At 37.3% G+C, this 20,771-nt stretch overlaps 2 protein-coding genes across 3 annotated transcripts in view; one reads left to right on the top strand and one right to left on the bottom strand.

Annotated features, from left to right (window-relative positions):
* The window catches only part of lamc3 (laminin, gamma 3), a 165,139-nt gene that overhangs the window by 80,407 nt on the left and 63,961 nt on the right, over positions 1 to 20,771 (bottom strand). Inside the window, 1 exon segment of the mRNA XM_080876266.1 lies at positions 1,129 to 1,327. Coding sequence (XP_080732392.1) covers positions 1,129 to 1,327 — 199 coding nt within the window.
* Positions 1,356 to 4,272, top strand: LOC308392915 (uncharacterized protein). Of its 2 annotated transcripts, XM_080876270.1 has the most exons (9): positions 1,356 to 1,569; positions 2,013 to 2,063; positions 2,180 to 2,316; positions 2,422 to 2,515; positions 2,659 to 2,758; positions 2,876 to 3,135; positions 3,226 to 3,412; positions 3,585 to 3,712; positions 3,799 to 4,272. In XM_080876270.1, exons 3-9 carry the CDS (start codon positions 2,276 to 2,278, stop codon positions 4,114 to 4,116), a joined length of 1,128 nt encoding a protein of 375 aa, XP_080732396.1. In that variant the 5' UTR covers positions 1,356 to 1,569; positions 2,013 to 2,063; positions 2,180 to 2,275; the 3' UTR covers positions 4,117 to 4,272. The 2 variants fall into 2 exon arrangements, with proteins under 2 accessions (XP_080732396.1, XP_080732395.1); XM_080876269.1 differs by having other exon boundaries at positions 1,356 to 2,063.

Below are 20,771 nucleotides of genomic sequence, written 5' to 3'. Positions count from 1 at the left end.
ACACCCTACACTCCATCCAGTGCTCTGCAAGCTGTCGCTATAATCCACTTAGCTCTCCTTTCCATGCTACGACCTGGTCATCCTTCCAGCCCGACCCCCCTTCTCTGCCTCCTTGAGCTTAATAGTGGAGTGACCTCCCTACTCCAGCCAGAACATCCGACTTTTACAAGTTTCTTCTATTAAAGGAATACCTCATATGCCCTCTCTTTCCACTCGATAAATTCTCAAGGCTTTTCTATTTTTGTGGACTAACGTCCCCTTTTTCCACAAGATTCTGCCTTACTTTATAGTTTTTAATTGTTTAACTCTTTGATTTCTTTCCAATGATTTTAGACCAAAATAACACTCATCTATAATTGACTGAGACAGGACTCTTCCAGACACTAAACCAAGGCACAATGTACATTTCAATTCCTTTAATTTTAAATATGTTTATATCGTCTATCCTGTAAAATAGTCAGATGTCTATTCATATTAATGTACAGAATTCACCTGCTTGCTGCTACTACTGCACATTCACCCAATGTATATACTATATATATATATATATATATATATATATATATATATATATATATAATGTTCTTCCTCTACAGCCCCCCCAATTTTTTTGCACATGTCGAGGAGCGTGTCAGGCTACATTTCACTGTGTGTTATACTTGTATAACTATGCATGTGACAAATAAAGAACCTTGAACCTTGAACCTTTTGACCCCAATAGAATTACTATCAGTATCACTTTTGTGAATTTTGGATGCATTTTCTCTGCTCCACATATTACATGTCACTGCAGGTAAGACCATCTGCTATATGTATAAAATGTAAAAATGGAAACGCAACGTGTGCCAGATCTACATGACAGCCAGCGCATGAGGTAGCTGGCTCATCACCGCGTTCATATCCTGACACTCTGCTGGGACGGTGACAGCAAAGTCAACGTGGGTGAGCTGTAATCGGTACTGAATAGGATATACTCTTGTGACTCAGGCGACAGGGAGATGCACAGATTCAAAGCAAAACAAACATATCAACATACAAGCTAAGACTTTGATATTTTCTAGAGGGACAAAAAACTAGAACACATTCAAACACTCAAAAATTATGAAACCTCTCAGTGTGGTCTTGTACCTGATGGTGAAAGAGTGCCGTGGTGTGAGGCCAGGGTGACAACCAAGCACTGGTTGGGATGAAAGGTCAGCAGACAGAGTGATTCCAGAGCCCTCGAGGACCAGGGCGATGTGGTTGGGCAGCAGCTCGGGGGTCTCAGAGGCAAAGGTGATGAAGAGAAGCTGGCCATAGCTGTAGACTTTGTGACCCAGGAATTTCACTAGAGTGGTAAGGGCAGACACAGTAAATTTCCCAGTGTTAAATCAGCAGTGTTAAAGTGTATTTACTCTAATAGAGTCATTATAACAACAGCTGGAGCAAAACGCCCCCCAGTGTGGGTGATGATTCCTGGAGTTAAAAGAGACAGTGTCAACGTTACTCTAGAAAGCTCCTCCCACCACAGACTGGTTTTCAAACCAAGAGGATTTTTCACGACGCCATTTTCTTCACATCAGTTGCAGGGTAAGTTGTTCATATTTACTTATTAAACCAACAATTCGACATTTTAAGCACAGGTAGCACGTTAAAATAAGGTTACATTCCTTTTGTCCATGTTTATTATATATTTCATTTTGTACCAGAAGCAAATGTGACACTATCTGTATGCTAATGTAAGGTTGTTAATTAGCTAAAAAAGTTGACTGATATCAGTGTTGGACTGTAAGGCTTGTTATCAAAATTTATTTCAGTGTGTAGTGGTGATTGTGTTGTGTTCTAGCATGTTCGAAATTCCATTAAATGAAACCCTCCATGTGTTGGGATCTATATATTAACATTAGCTAGCTAACTAGCATTTTGGCTAACCTCAGTGCGCGGGCAATTCGCTAGTTAGCGTTAAATTTTAAATTACCTAACTCAAGCATTAACTAATTAAAATTGTACACTAAATGTTACACATTCATCAGATTCACAGCCCTTTGAGGAAACGTCAGAAGCTGTATGCAGAAGCTAAGCAAGTAAGAGTTAACAGATTTCCACATTCTTCTAATAGTGTCTTTTTTGTTTGTAGTTTAAGTGTTCTGAACTGTAGTGGTTATATCAACATGTAGAATGTTTTTATTGTGTTTTCCAGTTGGTGGAATCCATTCTCACAAGCAAACCTGGTGGAGAACGTATAATAAATGAGTACAATCGGACCAAGTCCCTGGTGGATGAAACCAGAAGAAAAATGGTCAACATACTGGTAGCTGACATGACAGAAAAAAATGGGTAATTTATTTCTGGCCCTGTGATTTTTACTATCATTTTCAAATTATTTTAAATCTCTATTAATTCCAGCGAAGCTGACTAGTTCTTTTCCTTTTGATCTTGCAGTACATCACCACCACGGCAGGTAAAAGAAATGTATGCCAGAGGAATTGTAACCTTTTTCCCTTACCTCAGTGACCCGTACTCAAAAAATGGCTATGTAAGTAGCTAACAGCAATAACTGATACAACTAAAATCAAAATTTTAAATCCTGCCAAAATGTATGTCCTTATCAACTGTTCATGGTCACATAACTTACTGATAAATTAATAAACAAAATGTCTGTATATGTCACTCTCCAAGGAACATTATTATGATGGCGAGAGTGGCACTGAGTACTTGGCCTGGAGGATTAAAACCATACAGAGATGCACTGCTAAAGAGAGGCGATTAACATCTGGAGGTAACACTTATAATTCAGTGGAAACGTATAATACAGTTCCAAATTGTGGTTCTGTATTAATAATGGTTATCAAATGTTATTATTAGTTTTGATAAAGTTGTATTTCATATTGTCTAGCACCAGGAGATGGATCATCGGGTGAAGACCAGTGTGGTGGACCAACTGTCAGACGAGAGTTGCAGTTTGTTACAGAGAACGTGCTGAGTGAGGATGAGTGCAAGGAAGCAATCTCTCTGATGAAACATTTAGCTGATGAAGACACAGTCAAGAAGAAGATGAAGTTGACATTTGTTTATCGACACAACATGGTCCTTGACCCCCTGCTGTCAAGCAACATACTGTCTGTGTTTCCACGTTTCAAAGATATCAAAGGCTTGGTGAATATTTTTCATTACGTTGACAATGTAAACACATTTTATTTTTTGCAGATAGCAGATATAATTCTCTGTTCTCTATCCCTGTTACAGATCGAACAGGATTTTGTACTGATGTTTGGTGAGGATGTATCAGGCAGGTTGCTGGAGAGGTGGCCAACAACATTCAAAAGAAAGATTATCCAACAAGGCAGAAAGCTTCCTTCTACCAGTGACCTGGAAGAACTCTTGCTGGCAGCTGACTCTCCTGAGGATGCCACTGAAGTTAATGCTGACATTGGTGAGCTGTTATTTCTTTAATTAGAACATTCACAGGATATATAATGTTTGTCACAGAACAGCTGTCCTTTTGTATTTTGGGTCTACTCAAACATTTTGTCAATGCAGATGCATTGAAATTTGTTATTGATGAGGATGATTCAACTTTATTATAAAACAATTTTTTTTTTCAGGCTGGGACAGTGACCTCTCAGCGATTCTATTGCTATTACATTTGATTCCACCATCTGGTCAGGGTCGGAAGAGACCAGGAAAGGTGTCAGCTTCTCAAGCAGAAAGGCATCTTGTGGTCTTCAAGAAGGTTTGTTTCTTTTCTATTTTTATGGTATGAATTACCAGTTTAAGAAACACTTGATTCTTATTGCCTGTCTGTATTTGTCTTTTCAGACTGGAACAAATATCCAAGAGCACCTTGATGCCATCACTACCAGCACTCAACCCTACCTCCTGGCTGTTGGGGTGAAAAAGCATGACATCCACCAGTTCTTCATTATTCTTGACAAGAATGCCATACCATGCAAGTCTACCTCTTCACTTGGTGCTTTTGATGAACTGTTTAAAGCACATTTTGTGTATGGCACATCTTACAACACCATGCTTCACAACATGTACACATTCATCCAAACCACTGTGTACAATATAGATGTTGGCAAAATCAAAGAAAGTCCCAGAGTTGCTGAAATAAGGACAAGGTTGCTTCGTTAGGGCTTGAAGGTTAATTCTCCATCATGAAGTGTTTTGTCTGTCAGGCTGAGTTTACTGGTTCAAACATGCTTGTTAGGCATTTACGGTTAGTCCATGGTTACTTACCCGGAAGAAATCTTCGCCTTAAATGTGCCCAGCGTGACTGTGGCTGTGTGTTTGGCACTTTTTCAGGTTTTAGAAAACATTTAAATGCCAAACACCTTAACTATTTCGACCAACAGGCTGACACTGATGTTAATTTACAGCCTGATGTTGCAATTAAAGAAGTTATCACTACAGGGCAGGTGGTGTCAACTAATGTAGAAGAAACACCCACAACATCTGAAATGTTGAAAAGTTCAAATAAGAGCACTTTGGATATGTGTGCCTCTACTGTTGCACAGCTCAGGGCAGCTGGATTAAGCCAATCTACTGTGAATAGTTTTGTCTCCTCAATGGAGGAAGTGTTTTTTGAGATTCATACTCAGGCTAAAGATGCAGCTTTACAGAGCTTACCTTCACAGGACACTTCAAGTAAAAAGAAATTAGAGCAGTCATTCAAAAACTTTGAAAACCCATTCACACTGTTAAATTCAGAAGCTAAACGAAATAGGCACTTTAAACAAAAATGGGCAACTGTTGAACCTGTTGAAATGGTGCTTGGCACAAGATTTCACAGTAGAAGAAACAAGATCACAGGGACTTTTGATCAAGTCATTGTAACCGATAGGTTTGCATATGTTCCTATTTTGGAAACACTGAAAACTATCTTTCAAAACCACCATGTTGTCGACATGTTCAAGTCGAGGAATGTGTCCAGAGAAGGTGTGTATGCAGACTTAATCGATGCTGCCTATGTTAAAAGATGTCCCCTATTTTCTGCAGGAAAAAGATGCCTTACAAATTCAACTGTTTTATGATGACTTTGAAACTGCAAATCCCCTGGGCTCTAAAAATGGTGTACATAAATTAGGTGCAATATACTTTACACTAAGGAATTTTCCTCCAATCTTTAATTCGTTGTTGGTCAATATTCATTTGTGTGCTCTTTTTCATGCACAAGACTCAAAGCGTTATGGCTTTAATTCAATCCTTGAGCCACTTGTCAATGATCTGAAAGTTCTTGAGACAGAGGGACTGAAACTTCCCATGTTTAAACACTTGGTTCATGGCACTGTAATCCAGGTCACTGGGGACAATCTTGGCTTGCATAGTCTGTTTGGGTTCGTGGAGTCATTTGCAGCTCGATATTGTTGTCGTTTTTGTCTGCTTGAGAAGGATTGTTTTCAAAGTGTGTTCTGTGAAGATGATTCTGGTGTTGCACTAAGAACTCTTGATATGCATAAGCAGCACTGTGAAAGTGTACAAAGAGATCCTACGCTACCTCATGTATGTGGTGTGAAACGCACTTGTCTCTTGAATTCACTTAAATATTTCAACACAGCCAACAATTTTTCTGTAGATATCATGCATGACATTTTGGAGGGAGTTGCTCAGTTAGAGGTGAAACTTGTGCTGCAGTACATTCAGGAGAACTTCCTAAGTGCTGAACAACTTGCTGGTAGAATACATGCCTTTGACTATGGGTTCAATCAGCAGCGAAATCGCCCACCAAGGGTAAAGTTGTTTGATGGCAGTAATGATTTAGGACTAAATGCAATTCAATCTTGGTGCTTATTGCGTAATGTACCTTTGATGTTTGGCGATTTGGTACAGGTGGGTGATAGCTACTGGCATCTTCTACTTCTGCTTCTACAAATTGTCAATATTGTGTTTTCACCAGTGCTGTCAGAAGGTATGACCATCTACCTCAAACATTTAATTATTGATCATCATCAGCTCTTTAAGCAGTTATTTCCTACACTCAGTCTCCTACCAAAGCATCACTTCATGATACATTACCCTGTTTTTTCAGCTAAGTGGATAAAACATCATGGTACAGAGTACCGCCCTGACTTTATCATCTGTACAGAGGTAGTGTCTGAGATTCCAGTGTTTTATAAGATCAAAAGTATTGTTGTGAAAGATGACATTGCATTGCTCTGTGGAAAACTGATGGAAACCCTGTGTTTTGATGACCATTATCATGCATTTAAGGTCAGAATGCACCCCAATATGGTGCTGAAGGTGTTGAACATAAAAGAGCTGTGTTACTTCAAACCATTTGATCTTCAAATGAAGTATGGCACTTCTGATTCCTCCCTGTATGTGGTTCCATATTGTCATTTTATGCCGAACTAAATTCATTGTTTTAAAGTGTTTTATGACTGCTTTTGTGTGTGTAGTGTTTTATGTACACTACATGAGATGTTTTAATATTTTGAGCCTGACATCAAAATAAAGCCGTTAAACGTATTATCTAGTTGTGGTTTTTGCTTACTTGTTTTATATTTTAAAGCATTATTAGAAACCAGGTTTTCATGCTGGAAGAGGAAGAGTTTTAGTAACACTACTTGGTGTAAAATTAATTTAAAATTTTACTCTATGAGAGCTAATTTTTCACAAGAAAAAGTGTATGAATAACACAGTATAGAGTAACATCAACTCTCATCAGAGTTATTTGAACCCCCAGTGTTAACTTGAAATAACTCAATTCAGTGTTAGAAATCAGTGGAATTTTACTCAAATAGAGTTAATTTATCACTATGTTAGAGTAAATAATATGACACTACTAGTAGTGTTAGGTTCATTTAACACTCTGCGGTGTTACTCAGTGTTAAATTTTTACTCTATTTAGAGTTAATTTTACTCTAAAATTTTAACACTATAGAAAGAGTTGATTTAACACCAATTCCGAATGGGACCAAATAGACTCGGGACCAGTGTTAAATTTAACTCTTTAAGTGTTATTTTAACACTCCGAATTTTACTGTGTGGATGTTAGAAAGATGCATGGATGGAGTTTTATTACTGGAGTCTGAGTCAGCTCTGTGCCATCAATGTAGTAAATATAGAGCTAAACTTTTGTGTATAAGCATGGTGTTTTTGGAAGTAGGATTAATTGTTTTTGTGCTTTTCAAAGAATCTGCCAGTTCCTTTCACTTTGAGTTGATGTGTGTGTTCATGAGGGCAGTGGAGTACAAGCTTTTTGAGATCACGTGGAGCACTGCAGGAATCTGCGTGTAATTACCCACCCTCTAGGCTTTGGCTCCTCATATAACAGGACTTCAAAGCTTTTTAGCTACCACAAGATACCCCCCACTACCGCTACCACCCAAAACTGGCCAAAAGAACATCACACAAGAGTTATACGCTTCTGATGTATAAAAATAGGCAAAAATCTTCCACTTCCTCATTATGCAGATTTGAAAAATGTAAAAAGCCCAAGCCATTGTATAGATCCTGTACAGTTTTGCTCTAAAAATGCACAAATTATAACAATTTCTATTTAAAGAAAAAAAAAAAAACAGAAATAAAGCAAGCTGCCGTTCTCTACAATACCTGGATGAGTGAGTGGGCAAAACTGACAGGTTGCACGCTTGATTGCCATCTTGTTTTTGAGCGTAATGGTGTGTGAAGTACATCCTGAACTCTTTTGGGGGTTGAGAGGGCTGTGGACTTGAAAGAATCGTTTTGCTTGCGAGGGGCCTCTGGCGTCACTCAGAACAATTCACCTGTCTTATCATCTAATATCTGCTCAACCAGGAGCTGGCTTTTATTATCTGGGCTGTGCCCTTACATGTGCAGCTTGCCCTCGCTGTGACGTCCACAAGCGTGTTAATCGATGGTTTTTACTTGACCTCTCTCTCACCTGCCTTTTTGCACTGTGACTTGAAGTGTTGCTTTTCACCAGTGCTGCTCGCAATTACCTGACGATTTGTTAAAGTGCCTTGGTTAAGTACTGTTATACACTATTGCTTTAATAAAATGAAGCTTAATTATTATTTCGATTTGGTCTGGACCGTGTTTCTTCTTTTATCACAGTATGCAAATTATCATCAAGTAAATGATGTTTAATAAATGTATAACACAACAGATTCTTATATAGGTAGTCATGCTGTAGCTTCAGCAACTTTTCCAGTGAGACTTTTGTAACTCTAATGTAAGGATTATTTTTTTTCCAACATGAAGTGACAGACTATTATGTCTAATAAGCTGCAAGCTTTCACACATAAGAAACCAAGCTCAAAAACCAAGCCAATGCATCACACTTCCATCACAGTTGCTAACATTTTTTTTTCTTTTTTGCAACAATGCATGAACGAGGGATCGGCACTGTGTTATTGATATGTATTAATCCCTATCAGTAGGATTAGTATTTGTGGGAAATGAAAAACAGGCAGTAATAAAAGGGAGAAGGCTTCAATTACACGACCAATCAATAGCACTCGTCTAAGTCTAATAAGGCATCATTCATGTAAACACAAGATCAAAATCAATTGAAACAGGCACAGCGAATCAGAACAAGGATAAGTGGTTTCACAAGCAGCTGCTGAGGACGAAACATTTACTCATTTTGAAATGAGCTGTCGCAGGTCTTAGTGTAATTTCAGAATCAATCGATGTTCCTAACTGTTAAAAAAACAGGTCAAGGTCAAGAAGGAAAAGAGGCTAAGCTAACTCATTGACCAATTAAAGACTAATTCCTTCATAGAGCACCTTCTAAACATCTAAACCATTAGAAAAAATGACCAATATTGCAAGGCCAAGATGTTTAGACCCAAAGACTGAAACACCTCCACATGATGCGGTGATGCAAGGTAAATAATTCAAGTCTGCATTTCACAGCAGTTGATAAACACAATTCTGTTTAAAGCTTTAACACTGATTTATGGATCACATGGGGCAACAGCTAGTTTTATTAGCATTAGTTTGCTGCAGGCTAAAATGCTCCAGCTTTCATTTGGCAGATCATAAGACAACAAACGACTCCAAATTCAGGACTGTCCATGTGGACTGGAGGTTTGGCAGCAATAAAAATATAGATAGTCAAGCAAGATGTGTAGCTGTCTGGCTTGTCATAATGTGCTCTATATAATGGTGTTGCATTTACTTGGTCAAAACTTCTCTACTGGTATAAATTAATATAGTTTTCTTTTCTAAATTTATTTTATTAAAGATGTAAACACAAAAGATTTTAGTAGAAAACACAAAGGTTATAAAAGAAAGAAAGAAATGATCATCTACTAATACACAAATAATGTATCCTAAGACATGCGGCCAAAAAAAGGGAAACATTATTTTGTGTATTTATTTGTATATGTTCAGATGTACAGTCAGTAATTTCTTACCTTTCTATAGGCTTCATGTTTTCAGCTATATTTCTAGTAAACGTTTGCTCATTTATATTTTTAATTAAATACATTTTTAAAAAAACCTTCTACAGATTAAATCAGCATGGACGTGGGGGTGTTAGGACTAAATATATATATTTAGTTTCACATAAATCTGTAACAAAGCATTGTTTAATAGACAGAGCATGTTTATGCATTCAGTGTTGCTCATGCTATGCGGGCACCAACGTTCAAAGTTACAATTTCCCTATAGCTTATATTTTTTCTCATACAGGGTGACATTTTCTACTATCTGAGCTGTTAGTAAAGCTAAACAGAAAAAATGATCACAGCATAAACTACATTTTTCAAAACTTGTTTTACTGTTTTAACAATTGCTTTGGCACTTTTTGTCTGACCACTTTTGTTAACCAGTGATGGGTTGTACCTCACCAAAAGCCTCTAATTCATGTGTCAAAATTAAGCTTTTATTTCGTGGAATAAATGGTGGCAATTACCAAAATGACAAGTTTTTTGACATTGTGTAAGCCAGGGTGGGTGACTTTTTTTTTTTTAGATTAACAATTTGACTAAATGAGAGTGGACTTATTTGTGTCTCTAACGCTGTAGTCCTATTAGTTTTCTACCAAAGAACATTCTGCTATTGTACATCACTGTAAGGGAAAGGGTAAAAGAAAAAAAGGGAGACAGTTACTCAAGGACTCTCAGTAAAAACAAATGACGTTGTTGTGTCAAAGTTGTGTCAGTTGTATACAGTTTGAACATTCTTGGTCATGTATATCCTCTTAGTCAAAATTAATTGTGTTTCTACAAATGAATTAATTAATGTTTTTACCCTCTAAAACATCTGATCATTATTTCATTGTGTGAGTCATCACTTGCATAATAATTAATCTGTCAAAATCTGAGGTAATTGTAAAACATGCTTATAGAAAATAATGGTAACAGAGCTCTGACAATTTCTAAACATGGAGCAGACAAATTTGTCTATTATAGATTTTATTTGTAACGCCTGTTCATAGAGGAGAGAGAAGTGTAACAATTGGATGGGACGGATGTCCCATTCACACCATTTTGACCCTTTTGCAGTGCAAAGGAGAGCATTGGGTGTGGGGTTGATGATAATCTATGGCCAAACTGAGTGGTAAGATTTCCTGTCATTCCTCACACTGTTTTGTTCTAACAGCAGTTTTATTTTTAGCTGCGACCATGACTGATGTTTTACAAATCTTTGACTTAGCTTCATGTGTTCTTGAACAATACCTATGGATGCATTTCAATAAAATGGAACTTTATGTATTATCTCTGCCATCTTCTCTTTGAGATGACATAGATGAACTCTTTTATAAGGTTCTGCCTCGACTGTCAGTCTCTCAAACACTACACAACAAGGACTCAAAAATGTATCACCACCAGCACCAGATCATTGTTGCACTGTAAAAACAGTCCAGGTAGAGCTAATTTATTTTGGAATCAGACAAGTGTTTATTACCAACATTTGGGTAGTGATGCACTGTAATGAGTAATGTAAGAAACTTGTGCTCACCGAACTATTACTTTTGAAATGATTAATAGGAAATACATACTGAACATCCCGTGCATAACTGTGGGTAATGAGCCCAGTAATACTATTGTGTGACTAAGCTAATATTCTCTCCTAAAGTGCTCCCTTATGGTGGTGAGGGCTTCGTTTTCAGATGTAGCTTGTTGGCTATTATTCTGCAGGGGGTTTGATTTACGTCATGTGGTTCCCGGGAGTTCTCTCTCTGTCTGTAAGGAACTGAGGAACCAAGGGATAATTACTCACAATCCTAATAGACCATCGAAGAATAGCCCCACTTGCAGGCCAATCTCCAAAGTAATGAATCACTATAGAAAAAACAATGAAAGGATTATTCATGCGTAAGTGTGATTTGCAGTCTGTGTATTTCCAAGGATTTATATTCATTCATCATCTCACATGAGAAATTGGGGAGGATTTAAAAATGTAACAAATAAGTAAATAGTGCAGCGTGCTGTATTCATGTGCAACTTGCTTTTCTACTTCATGAAAAATTGATTACTCAATCAACTTCAGTCCCAAATAAATCAGCAAGTTACCACTAAAAATAGGTAACAAAGTAAAAAGTTACTTCAGAAAATGGGATAAAAACAAACATACATACATTTATTTTTTTTAAAAAAAGTCTTCCTTCCTCTTTGAAGTTTTAACTCAGCAAAGACTCTTGTAATGTATATATGGGCTTAGTACCTAAATTCACATTATATAGATAGAAAGAAAGAAAGAAAGAAAGAAAGAAAGAAAGAAAGAAAGAAAGAAAGAAAGAAAGAAAGAAAATGGGACATGTAATTTCCAAAACATAAAATAAGGATTGTAAAGTAATCAGGTTTTGGATTTGCCATCAAAAATAACTGGGTGATGTTGTGCTATTCTGTACAGTTCATGATACAAAACATTACTGTATATACAAAAATAGATTTTACCCACTAGTTAGTGAAATCCAGTTTTAAAGCTTTAATTTAGCATTTTAGCTGCTGATATTTTGGAATGCTTTCAACGAACAAGTTATTAAGTAAAATAACAATTTTAAGGCATAAGAAACTCAAGCAAGTTCAATTTTGTGTTCTGCAGCATAGGAGACCTTTTAGCTGCTCCCACAGAGACCATTAAGTCACCACATGGTTCCACCTACTGTTCGCATTTCATCCTTGTCATTCTCTCATAAAAATGTCAGTAAAGTTGTGATTGCAGTATTTCAGCATCTAGCAAGCTCTACTTATGAAGAGCTTGGAAAACAAATTAAATGATAGTAATTTTACATTCTTCAAAGGTCAGAAAGAGAAGGCTAATGGATGGATTATGTTGCACTGGTACACAACAGACTGTTACATCCATGGTCACTGCTCAGTTTGGTACATATAAAAGTGAGAGATGCCATTCGAAGAATTAAAAACGTATTTTATGGGAACGATCAGCAAATTGAAGAAATTTCTATCAGATTACACCAGATACTCTATACATATAGAGTTCATCATGTCTCACTGACCATTAAAACTAAAGCTAATGTAGAGTATTTTTCTAAAAAACTGCCAAGGTTTCCAGTTATGCTAGGAATTTCTTCTAGAAAAACTTTGGTATTATATCTTTAGTAAAACTTGCCAAATTCCACCTTTATATTAGTTTTACATTGCCTGGAGTTCGGAAAGCAGCCTAGATGTCTCATGTAACATCTGCCTGTATTGTAGAATGTATTTGGTTAAAAGACCAGAAAACCTCAAGGTGGCATCAGTACAGGTCAGCTGACAACAGCTGGTTTTCAAAGAATAAAAAATATAAATATACAGTCCACCACATAAATTATTAGTCTTTTATACCTCTTCCCAAATCCGACATTCATCCTTGTGCTAAGTTATTAGCAAAAGCCAGCTTGATTAGCATGCTGCATAGTATATATTATAGTATTTTTTATATCACAGAAACAGATAGATAGTGCAATGCAATGTAAAATGAAATATTATTATTTAACTCACTAAAACCGGGTAAAAGATTTCTTGGATGGGTTGCTAGTATAACTAACCATATGGCTAGTTATAAAATTTTCTGGATAAGTGATAAATAGAAAAATAAATAATAGAGGTCCAATTTAGTGGCCTAATAACAGCTAGTATCCCACTATGCACCCACCTGACACTCAGCAGCAAATCTCTAGTATATTTATTAGTGATTTTCATACCTTTAAGTCTTCTATAGCAGTGATTATAGAAATCACAGAAGTTCCCAACTGATAGAGGTGACCTCGAAGTATCCAAATACTAAGTAAACGAAGCTTCAATGCTTCTTTTACTGCTTCCTTTAGCAGAGGAGACCTGGGACCATGCTTTATTAAAAGGGAGGAGAAAAGGCAGTTCCATAATTCATAACAAAGGACCACCTGATAATTCATGAAAACAATCAACATAATAAACAAAGTGTATGTAAATGTTAACTGTAACTACCTTTTCTATTTCATGCCATTACCTGCAGATATATTTTGAGGTTTTAACAACTGCCTCTTAACCTCCCAGCAGAAGATTATGAGCTCTATTAAGTGATTAAAGTGTGTTTAAGATTCTGTATAATCAGTTTGCATGAATGTCCTTTGCTGTACTGCAGCCTTTAGGATTATCATAATTTCGTTTTTATTTGAGGTCAGCTGCGATAAGTGATGGATAGAGAGAATTTTAATGCAGTCACAGAAATCCTAAACAGGGCGGTGAAAAAGAGTTACACTGGATAACAGCAGGTAAATATTAGAAAATAAGATGTATTGAATGTTATAGGCTATTGGACAGACTTACTAATCAGAGGAAATTACTGTGAGACGAGTGAAGGTCGTTCACATTCTCAGTGCACCTCTCTTCTGTTTTGCTAATTTTTACCAGTTCTACTCACCTTTCCTTCACCTCAATGTTGTTTTCATCGAGGTTGAGGAAAAGAGGTTAGGAAAAAGAAAAGGAGGGACTTTTCAAGCACCCACACTTTACTTATGGACACATGATATTAGTTAACAGATTGTAGACGATAGACCTGCCCTTAAGTTATTTTTTTTAAAATAAAACAGCTTCATGATCATGTTATTTTTTCAACATTTGCTCATAAGAATTAATGTACTGATAAGTGTATTAGCCTCTTTTTTTGTTTAAAGCAAAAAAGAGGGTGAATGAACCTCAAAGTCTCTTACACTAATGACTCACTCTAAATTAAAATAACTTATATCTTGCTTGTTTTACTTTCAGATATAATGAGGTGTAAAAACGAGTAGATTTAATTTGGTTTGTGTCAGAAAAACCAGGTGAATTCAGGAAAAAAACCGTTTCAGGGCATGGGGCCTTCCACATTAAACATGCAAAATATGCTCTCTTAACTCATTGGTTTTCAAGGTGCAATTTTCATAACCTCTGAAGAGATGCCAGGTTGGAGTGAGACTCCCAGTGCGCCTTTTGTTAAGTTGAACCACTGACTGTCTATGAGCTGTTGGTGGCTTTGTACACAGCAAATCCAGCATGTCCAAATTAACACTGTCGGATTTGATTTCAACACTATTAAAGTGTCTATATGGGTCCACACCAGAGAGTGTTAATTTAACTCTTTTTGGAGAGTTGGTACGTTAACTCTGATTTAGTGTTAAACACCAAATCTGTCTGGAGTTGATAATTTAACACTGGGTGTTAAGAGTTTATATATTAACTCTCAAAGAGTATTTTAGTTTAACTATGTAAGAGTTATCTTCTAATTCATTCTAAAAAGCAGGAATTTTACTGTTCTGAACTTCTAGAAATTTCTTTTGGAAATAAACATTTACTAAAAAGATGCAATGGTTTTTGAAAAACATTTATTCTGAACTGTGCACCACAATTTCAAAACATTTTCTGAAAGATGTAACAGCATACATGTTCTCACTTTCATTAGAATTTTGTTTATCAAAAGGTCTGACATGGTAAATGCAAATAACAGCATTCTCATCACTTATTTCTTCAATACAATATGCTTGTCCTTCATTCATCCCTTTGTGGAACTTCAACGCACTTCTGCTCTCCCTCATATTCCATCTTCACAAGCATATCCTGTGTGGAGATTGAATAAAAATTAGTTGACACTAATTAACGGCCCAAATAATCCAGTAAACAATTGCAGCACAGTAAAAAAAAAAAAAAAAGGAATCCTCTTTGAGCCATTACTTGTGTAAAGTATTTTCCCAAAAGACAAAGACACAGGCAACAGGTAATACTGAACTAAATGTAAAACCTCAACCTTTTTCATTTTTACCTAAACCGTGTGCACAAAACTCTGGAGGGATCTATGCTAACGTAGAATCGAGTCAGGACGTCAGCTACTGCTGTTCGCTCTTTTTTTTTTTTTTTTATGGGCGATCATTTTCAGGCTTCAAGTAGCACCATTATACCAACATTTCACATTCTAGACATTGTTTTAGGTGTATTTGACCAAAAGTTTGACTGAAAATTCACATGCAAGCTTTTTTTCCAAGGCTGTGGTATTTGCCCGCAAACAATACCTTTCAGCTAGCTAAAACAGAATATTATGCTATCACCGAGCAATATGGCTACTGCCTTCCACACAGCTTTGTCTCAACTCCAAAGAGCCACAGAAGTAAAAGCTCATAATAATAATTGAAACAATATTTGAAAAAATGACTTACCAAGCATGGCAAACAACTCGAATATGTAGAGCAAAATGTTCTGAAACGGCTTCACTTCAGCTTCGATTGGAGCCGTGCTGGGGGCGGAGTCTGTGAATTTACTCTGTTGGTGTCATAGCCCCTGTAGGAGTTCAGAGTTAAGAGGTCAAGAGTTAATGTTTCCATTGTAACACCTCCAGATTTGACATAGAAACACTCATTTTTAACACTCGATTTTAACTACTATCATTTTACACCTCAGAGTTACATTAAAAGAATGTGACTCTGCTTAGAGTAAAATTAACTCTACTTTTGCAAGAAGACTATTAACACCAAAACATTTAACACTTTTGAATTTGCTGTGTAGAGACAAAACAATAGTACCATCAAATTTCTCATCCAAATCTTGGCAAGAAAATGATTAAATGCATTTCCTAAAATGTCAAAAAGTACGGCAAAAAAATACCAAGCATTCACTGAGCTTCTCCAATTGGTTGGTGTTCTCTGTTTATCATTGTGCAGCAAATATCACTGTGTTTCGGACAAGATATTTTAAGATGTCATCTTGGACTCTGGAAGCTGAAGGACAAAACTATCAACAGTGAAATATATCAACAGAGAAATTGCTAATAAAAATAATAGCTGCAGCCCTGGGTCATTGCAAATAAATGATGCGTGCATTTGAATGAACAACAACAAAAGCAGCAAAAAGAAACCAGAGCTGCAGTTTGAGCCACTTGATCTCCATTTTGTTTCTATGAGTCTGTCAGAATGATCTGAAGTCCGCTCACTGTGCCACCTTTGACACTGTGCCAGAAACACATAAAGCTGCCATCACAACAAGTGATAGATGCCCGTATAACTTTTGGGGAATGGAGAAGCAGTTCCCAATCAATCAGAGGATTTAGACTTTGCTCCAACCAAATTAAATCAGCTCCATTTCAATTAAATCACTGCTGCCTCACACAAACCGGAGTCCCACTAAGGCTCTAACATCGACCACCATGCAGGCAATCTGACGGCAAAGGCTGGATGGACAAACCTTAAACTTTTAAACAGGTTCAATACTCTCAGGACTCTAAAAGTCTGACACTAAACTGCACCGCCTGCAGGCACTCTATGGTCCCATGGTAGCTGCAATAGAAACGTGATTCCAGGAAAGGAAGGAAGATTTTATTCATAACCAAGCTGACTGATAAAGCAAAACACATCACAGAAAGTAAGCACATGCAGACTAGTGTACTACACATGAAATACAGAAGCACAAAGAGCAATTGTATATAAGAGAAATATACTAGGGCAGCGGTCCCCAACCCCTGGGCCACGGACCGATAGTCGTTTGATACCGGGCAGCGAGACCCATATGGAAAAGATATATATAAATCTTATAAAGTTTGTATCTGTCTTGTGTGAAACTTGTATGAAAAGCATACAAGAGTGAAAACAGATATAAGATCCCTTGAAAAATTATATAAATGAAACTTGTATGTTTTGGATGCTTACTAAAACAATATATGAAAGTAATGAGAAAGTGGCCACTTTCCAGAGTAAATCATATAAGTTTTTACTATTTCTTTTCCATATGGGGAGTTAAGTCTCGGATGTGAAATATATGGTTATCGCTATTTTTTTAAATCTATCATTAACTTGGTTTCCCTGGGTCTTTTCTCGTGTGTTATGAATACATTTTCCTTTTTTTTTTTGTACCGGTACTGGTTTTATTTTGTTGTATTTATCTGCGAGACCTTAAAGACCAGTCCGTGAAAATATTGTTGGTCATAAACTGGTCCGTGGCGCAAAAAAAGATTGGGGACTGCTGTACTAGGGGACTGTGGCTCAGGTGGCAGAGAGAGGTTTTGCAGTTTGGTTCTTGGTCTGCTATGTGGACCCACAAAATCCCCACTTTGAAAAAACATTGACTGGTCTGCTAACTTTTTGGGGGGTTTCTATTGTATCAAGTGTATACCTCTCCTCAAAGTTTCTATTATGTCTTTTGGTCATTGTTAAAAAAAATTTAGATATGCTTTTAAATGGCTAATAAAAAAATTACATGTGATCAAATGGCACTGTATGGTTTCAAGATTTCATTCCTGCTATCCACATTGAGATATTTAACAACATGCAACCAAAGATGGCTTCCAGAACCAAAAGTCCCATGCCTAGAGATGATGTATATTCTAGAGATGGACCGATCCGATATTACGTATCAGTATCGGTCCGATACTGACGTAAATTACTGGATCGGATTTCGGAGAGAAATAAAAAATGTAATCTGATCCATTAAATATCAAAAAAGCACCTCACAAAACTTGCAACACGGCGTAACTCGGCTCATAACAGTAGCATGTTGGAGCAGTATGCAGCACGTGATAGAGCGGCTGTGTGTATTTGTAGGGTAGCTACCAAACCAGCATTTCATCTCCAGGAAGTTATCCCAGAGAGAAGTAAAGCAAGTGTGTAAGTTCATCTCTGAATGTTTGTAAAGCATTCCCACGTTAAACTTAACAACCGATATATGGAGAGACGGCCTCTTCTCTCTCCCTCCCTCTCCTGCTGCTACTTCAATAGTGAAACTGATCAATGATCAGCTGATCGGCTTTTCTGTCGTGAGTCCGTCTCTCTTCTTTGTTTTTGGCCCACTTTGCACCAGAAGGAGGAAACCAGCGGCTGAATAACAGCAGCACGTTTAACCTTGATAAGCTGTTGTTAGAATTTATTTAATATTACTTTCTACACCAGGATCTTTTTCTACGCAGCTGATGGCTGGTAACTGTGCAGGGGCGGATCTAGCAAAGTTTAGCCAGGGGGGCCGATGGGGCATGAACTGGGAAAAGGGGGCACAAAGACATACTTTTCTTTCTTATTCTCATTTAAAATGTCTAGCTTTTAATAAATAATTATCTGAATCTTACACCCAAAGTCTTAATCTGATGTAAAATGTATAGAAGTCCATTACTTATATAGTAACTGTTAAGTTTAATATACCGTAGTAAGCTATACTACTTTTTCTTTTGGGAAGGTACCATCTGTGCAGTCTGCAATTCTGTAGAAGAAAGATGTTGAATCTATTTAATTATTTTTGAAAAATAATTTATTTCTGTGCATTTTTTTCACACTGCATCAAACTAAAGTTGATTACGTCGATTAAGCATCATGAGGTGGAGGGTGGGGGGTGGTTCCCTATTTTTTTATTTTGCTGGGAGTTTGCAACCCTATTAGTTAGGTTGCTTAATATTTCCGCTAAGTACTCTTTAAAATACCAAAATAGGGAGGATGGTGCAGGTTTAAGTTGATTAGATTGATCAGTATTGCTGAACTATGAAATATTTTGGGTGCAGTGTATTTTTTTACACACAGGTATAACAGAATAGCTTTAGTGTTGTTTATTTAAACTTGAATATGAACTTATACAAAATGCAGCAAGATATTTAAAAAAAAGTTTTATTGATTAAAAAACACACTATATCGGATTCATATCGGTATCGGCAGATATCCAAATTTATGATATCTGTATCGGACATAAAAAAGTGGTATCGTGCCATCTCTAGTATATTCATATGCAGATGTCCGTGTGTAATTAATGGCAGCTCTGCTGCCATTAGTGTGCGTGTGAGTAAATGCAAAACACATGCAATACGCTTTGTAAAAGTGATGAAGTTTAAAGATGCTATAAAGGCTAAGAGCAGACTATTTTCTGTTTTACAGTTTTTAAGAATTACAGCTGCTTCATATACTTCAGAGAAGAGGACACAGTGGAGTGTGAAGCAGCGTGAACCTGTGATCTACTCAGATTACTTGTGTTAGCTCTGAGGGCTCTTGTGAAACCCACACAGAACTTTTCTAAGAGGAATTCTGACATGCTGTTCTTTTATTAGAGTGTTTACACCAAAAGTATAACTGCAGGGCAGTGTGTTTGTGTGGGCAGAACATTACAGGTACACTGCAAGTGAGAAGATCCAGGAAGTCCACAGTGAATGATATATGAGGTTTATGGGGAAAGCTTTGGAAAGTTATCAATGGTGTGTTAACACCAATAAGAAGAGACTCACATGTAATAATATTTTTGCCAAGATCAACCTCCAATTTTAAAGTGATTCCAACACCAAGTGCCAAAAACTGCAGTTGCTCAAATGGCCACTTGAGGCCGGCTGCAAAAGTGATTCAATTCCTGGCAGAAATACAGCAGAAATAAACACGTTTACAGCCTGGTATAAAAAAACAGCTTGGGTCTTTATAGCTCTTTCCCTCCTTCATGACTGCACGGGGAAGTGACTTTCTAAAGAAATTATCCATTTAAGGCATAAAGTTAGGAAAGGTAACCAGTCTGAGTGACAGATGGCTGTCATTTTGTGTAAGGAGCTGGCTGGTTAGTTTTCCCAGCAAGTACTTTTATAAGCAGTTCTGATTTCTTCACGCCACAATTAGCATGGGATTTATTATCAGTGAATTAAGAATGTGCCCTACTAACAAAAGTACCTAGCCAGCACTAGCAAAGCTCAGCAGTGGTCATATCTGCTAGATTAAAACTAAACACCCCCCCCCCACCCCCACCCCCCCCCCCCACACACACACCCAAAAAACCCCAGAAAACAACAACAGACATTAAACCACCAGGTGATTGCTCAATGCTCACAACCATCTTTTATTTACTGCCTGTGGTCAAGACTAAAGAAACTCCAAGAGGGCACAGATTTTTTTGCAGAGCCTGAAATATTGCCTGTCAGGATGTCTTTAGACGTTATCAGTTTATTTCAAGCATATTGAACTGTCTCACTCAATCACTCAGTCTAAATTGGCTGACTTTTGCTTCTGCTCTGTTTCTCTTCACCTCAGTTTTATTTTTATTCTCATTACTCCCTTTTCCATGTTTGCACTGCACTCCCCGATTTACATTTGCTGCATCTCCCTTCTGTTTTTGTATACCCTTCCAGATGATGAGGCCACTAGACTGAATTACATGCAGACTTAGTTGCAGGTAGTGCTCAGGCTGTGTGAGGCCCTTAGCTGCCACATGCAGCTTGAGTCAGACTGACAGGTAGCCTGGGGCTGATATCACGGATCTTCTTTCTCTCCCTTTCACTCCTCAACTATATGCTGCTCGCCTCCCTTCTGCTAGACATTATTGCATTAAAATTCACTCCCCCCCACTTCTCCCCTGCTTAAGGCTTAGCAGGTTGGCATGTGGTGCATATACTCAAATCCACACTGCAAGCTTCTCCAACCCATGGCTGCAAGGACTTATGTTAGATGATGTCCCCTTCAGCAT

The sequence above is a fragment of the Rhamphochromis sp. 'chilingali' genome, assembly GCF_963969265.1.
Source record: "Rhamphochromis sp. 'chilingali' genome assembly, chromosome: 2".
NCBI classification, from domain to species: Eukaryota; Metazoa; Chordata; class Actinopteri; order Cichliformes; family Cichlidae; genus Rhamphochromis; species Rhamphochromis sp. 'chilingali'.
The sequence above is the reverse complement of the archived record's forward strand: the minus strand, read 5'-3'. Positions and strand labels throughout refer to the sequence as shown.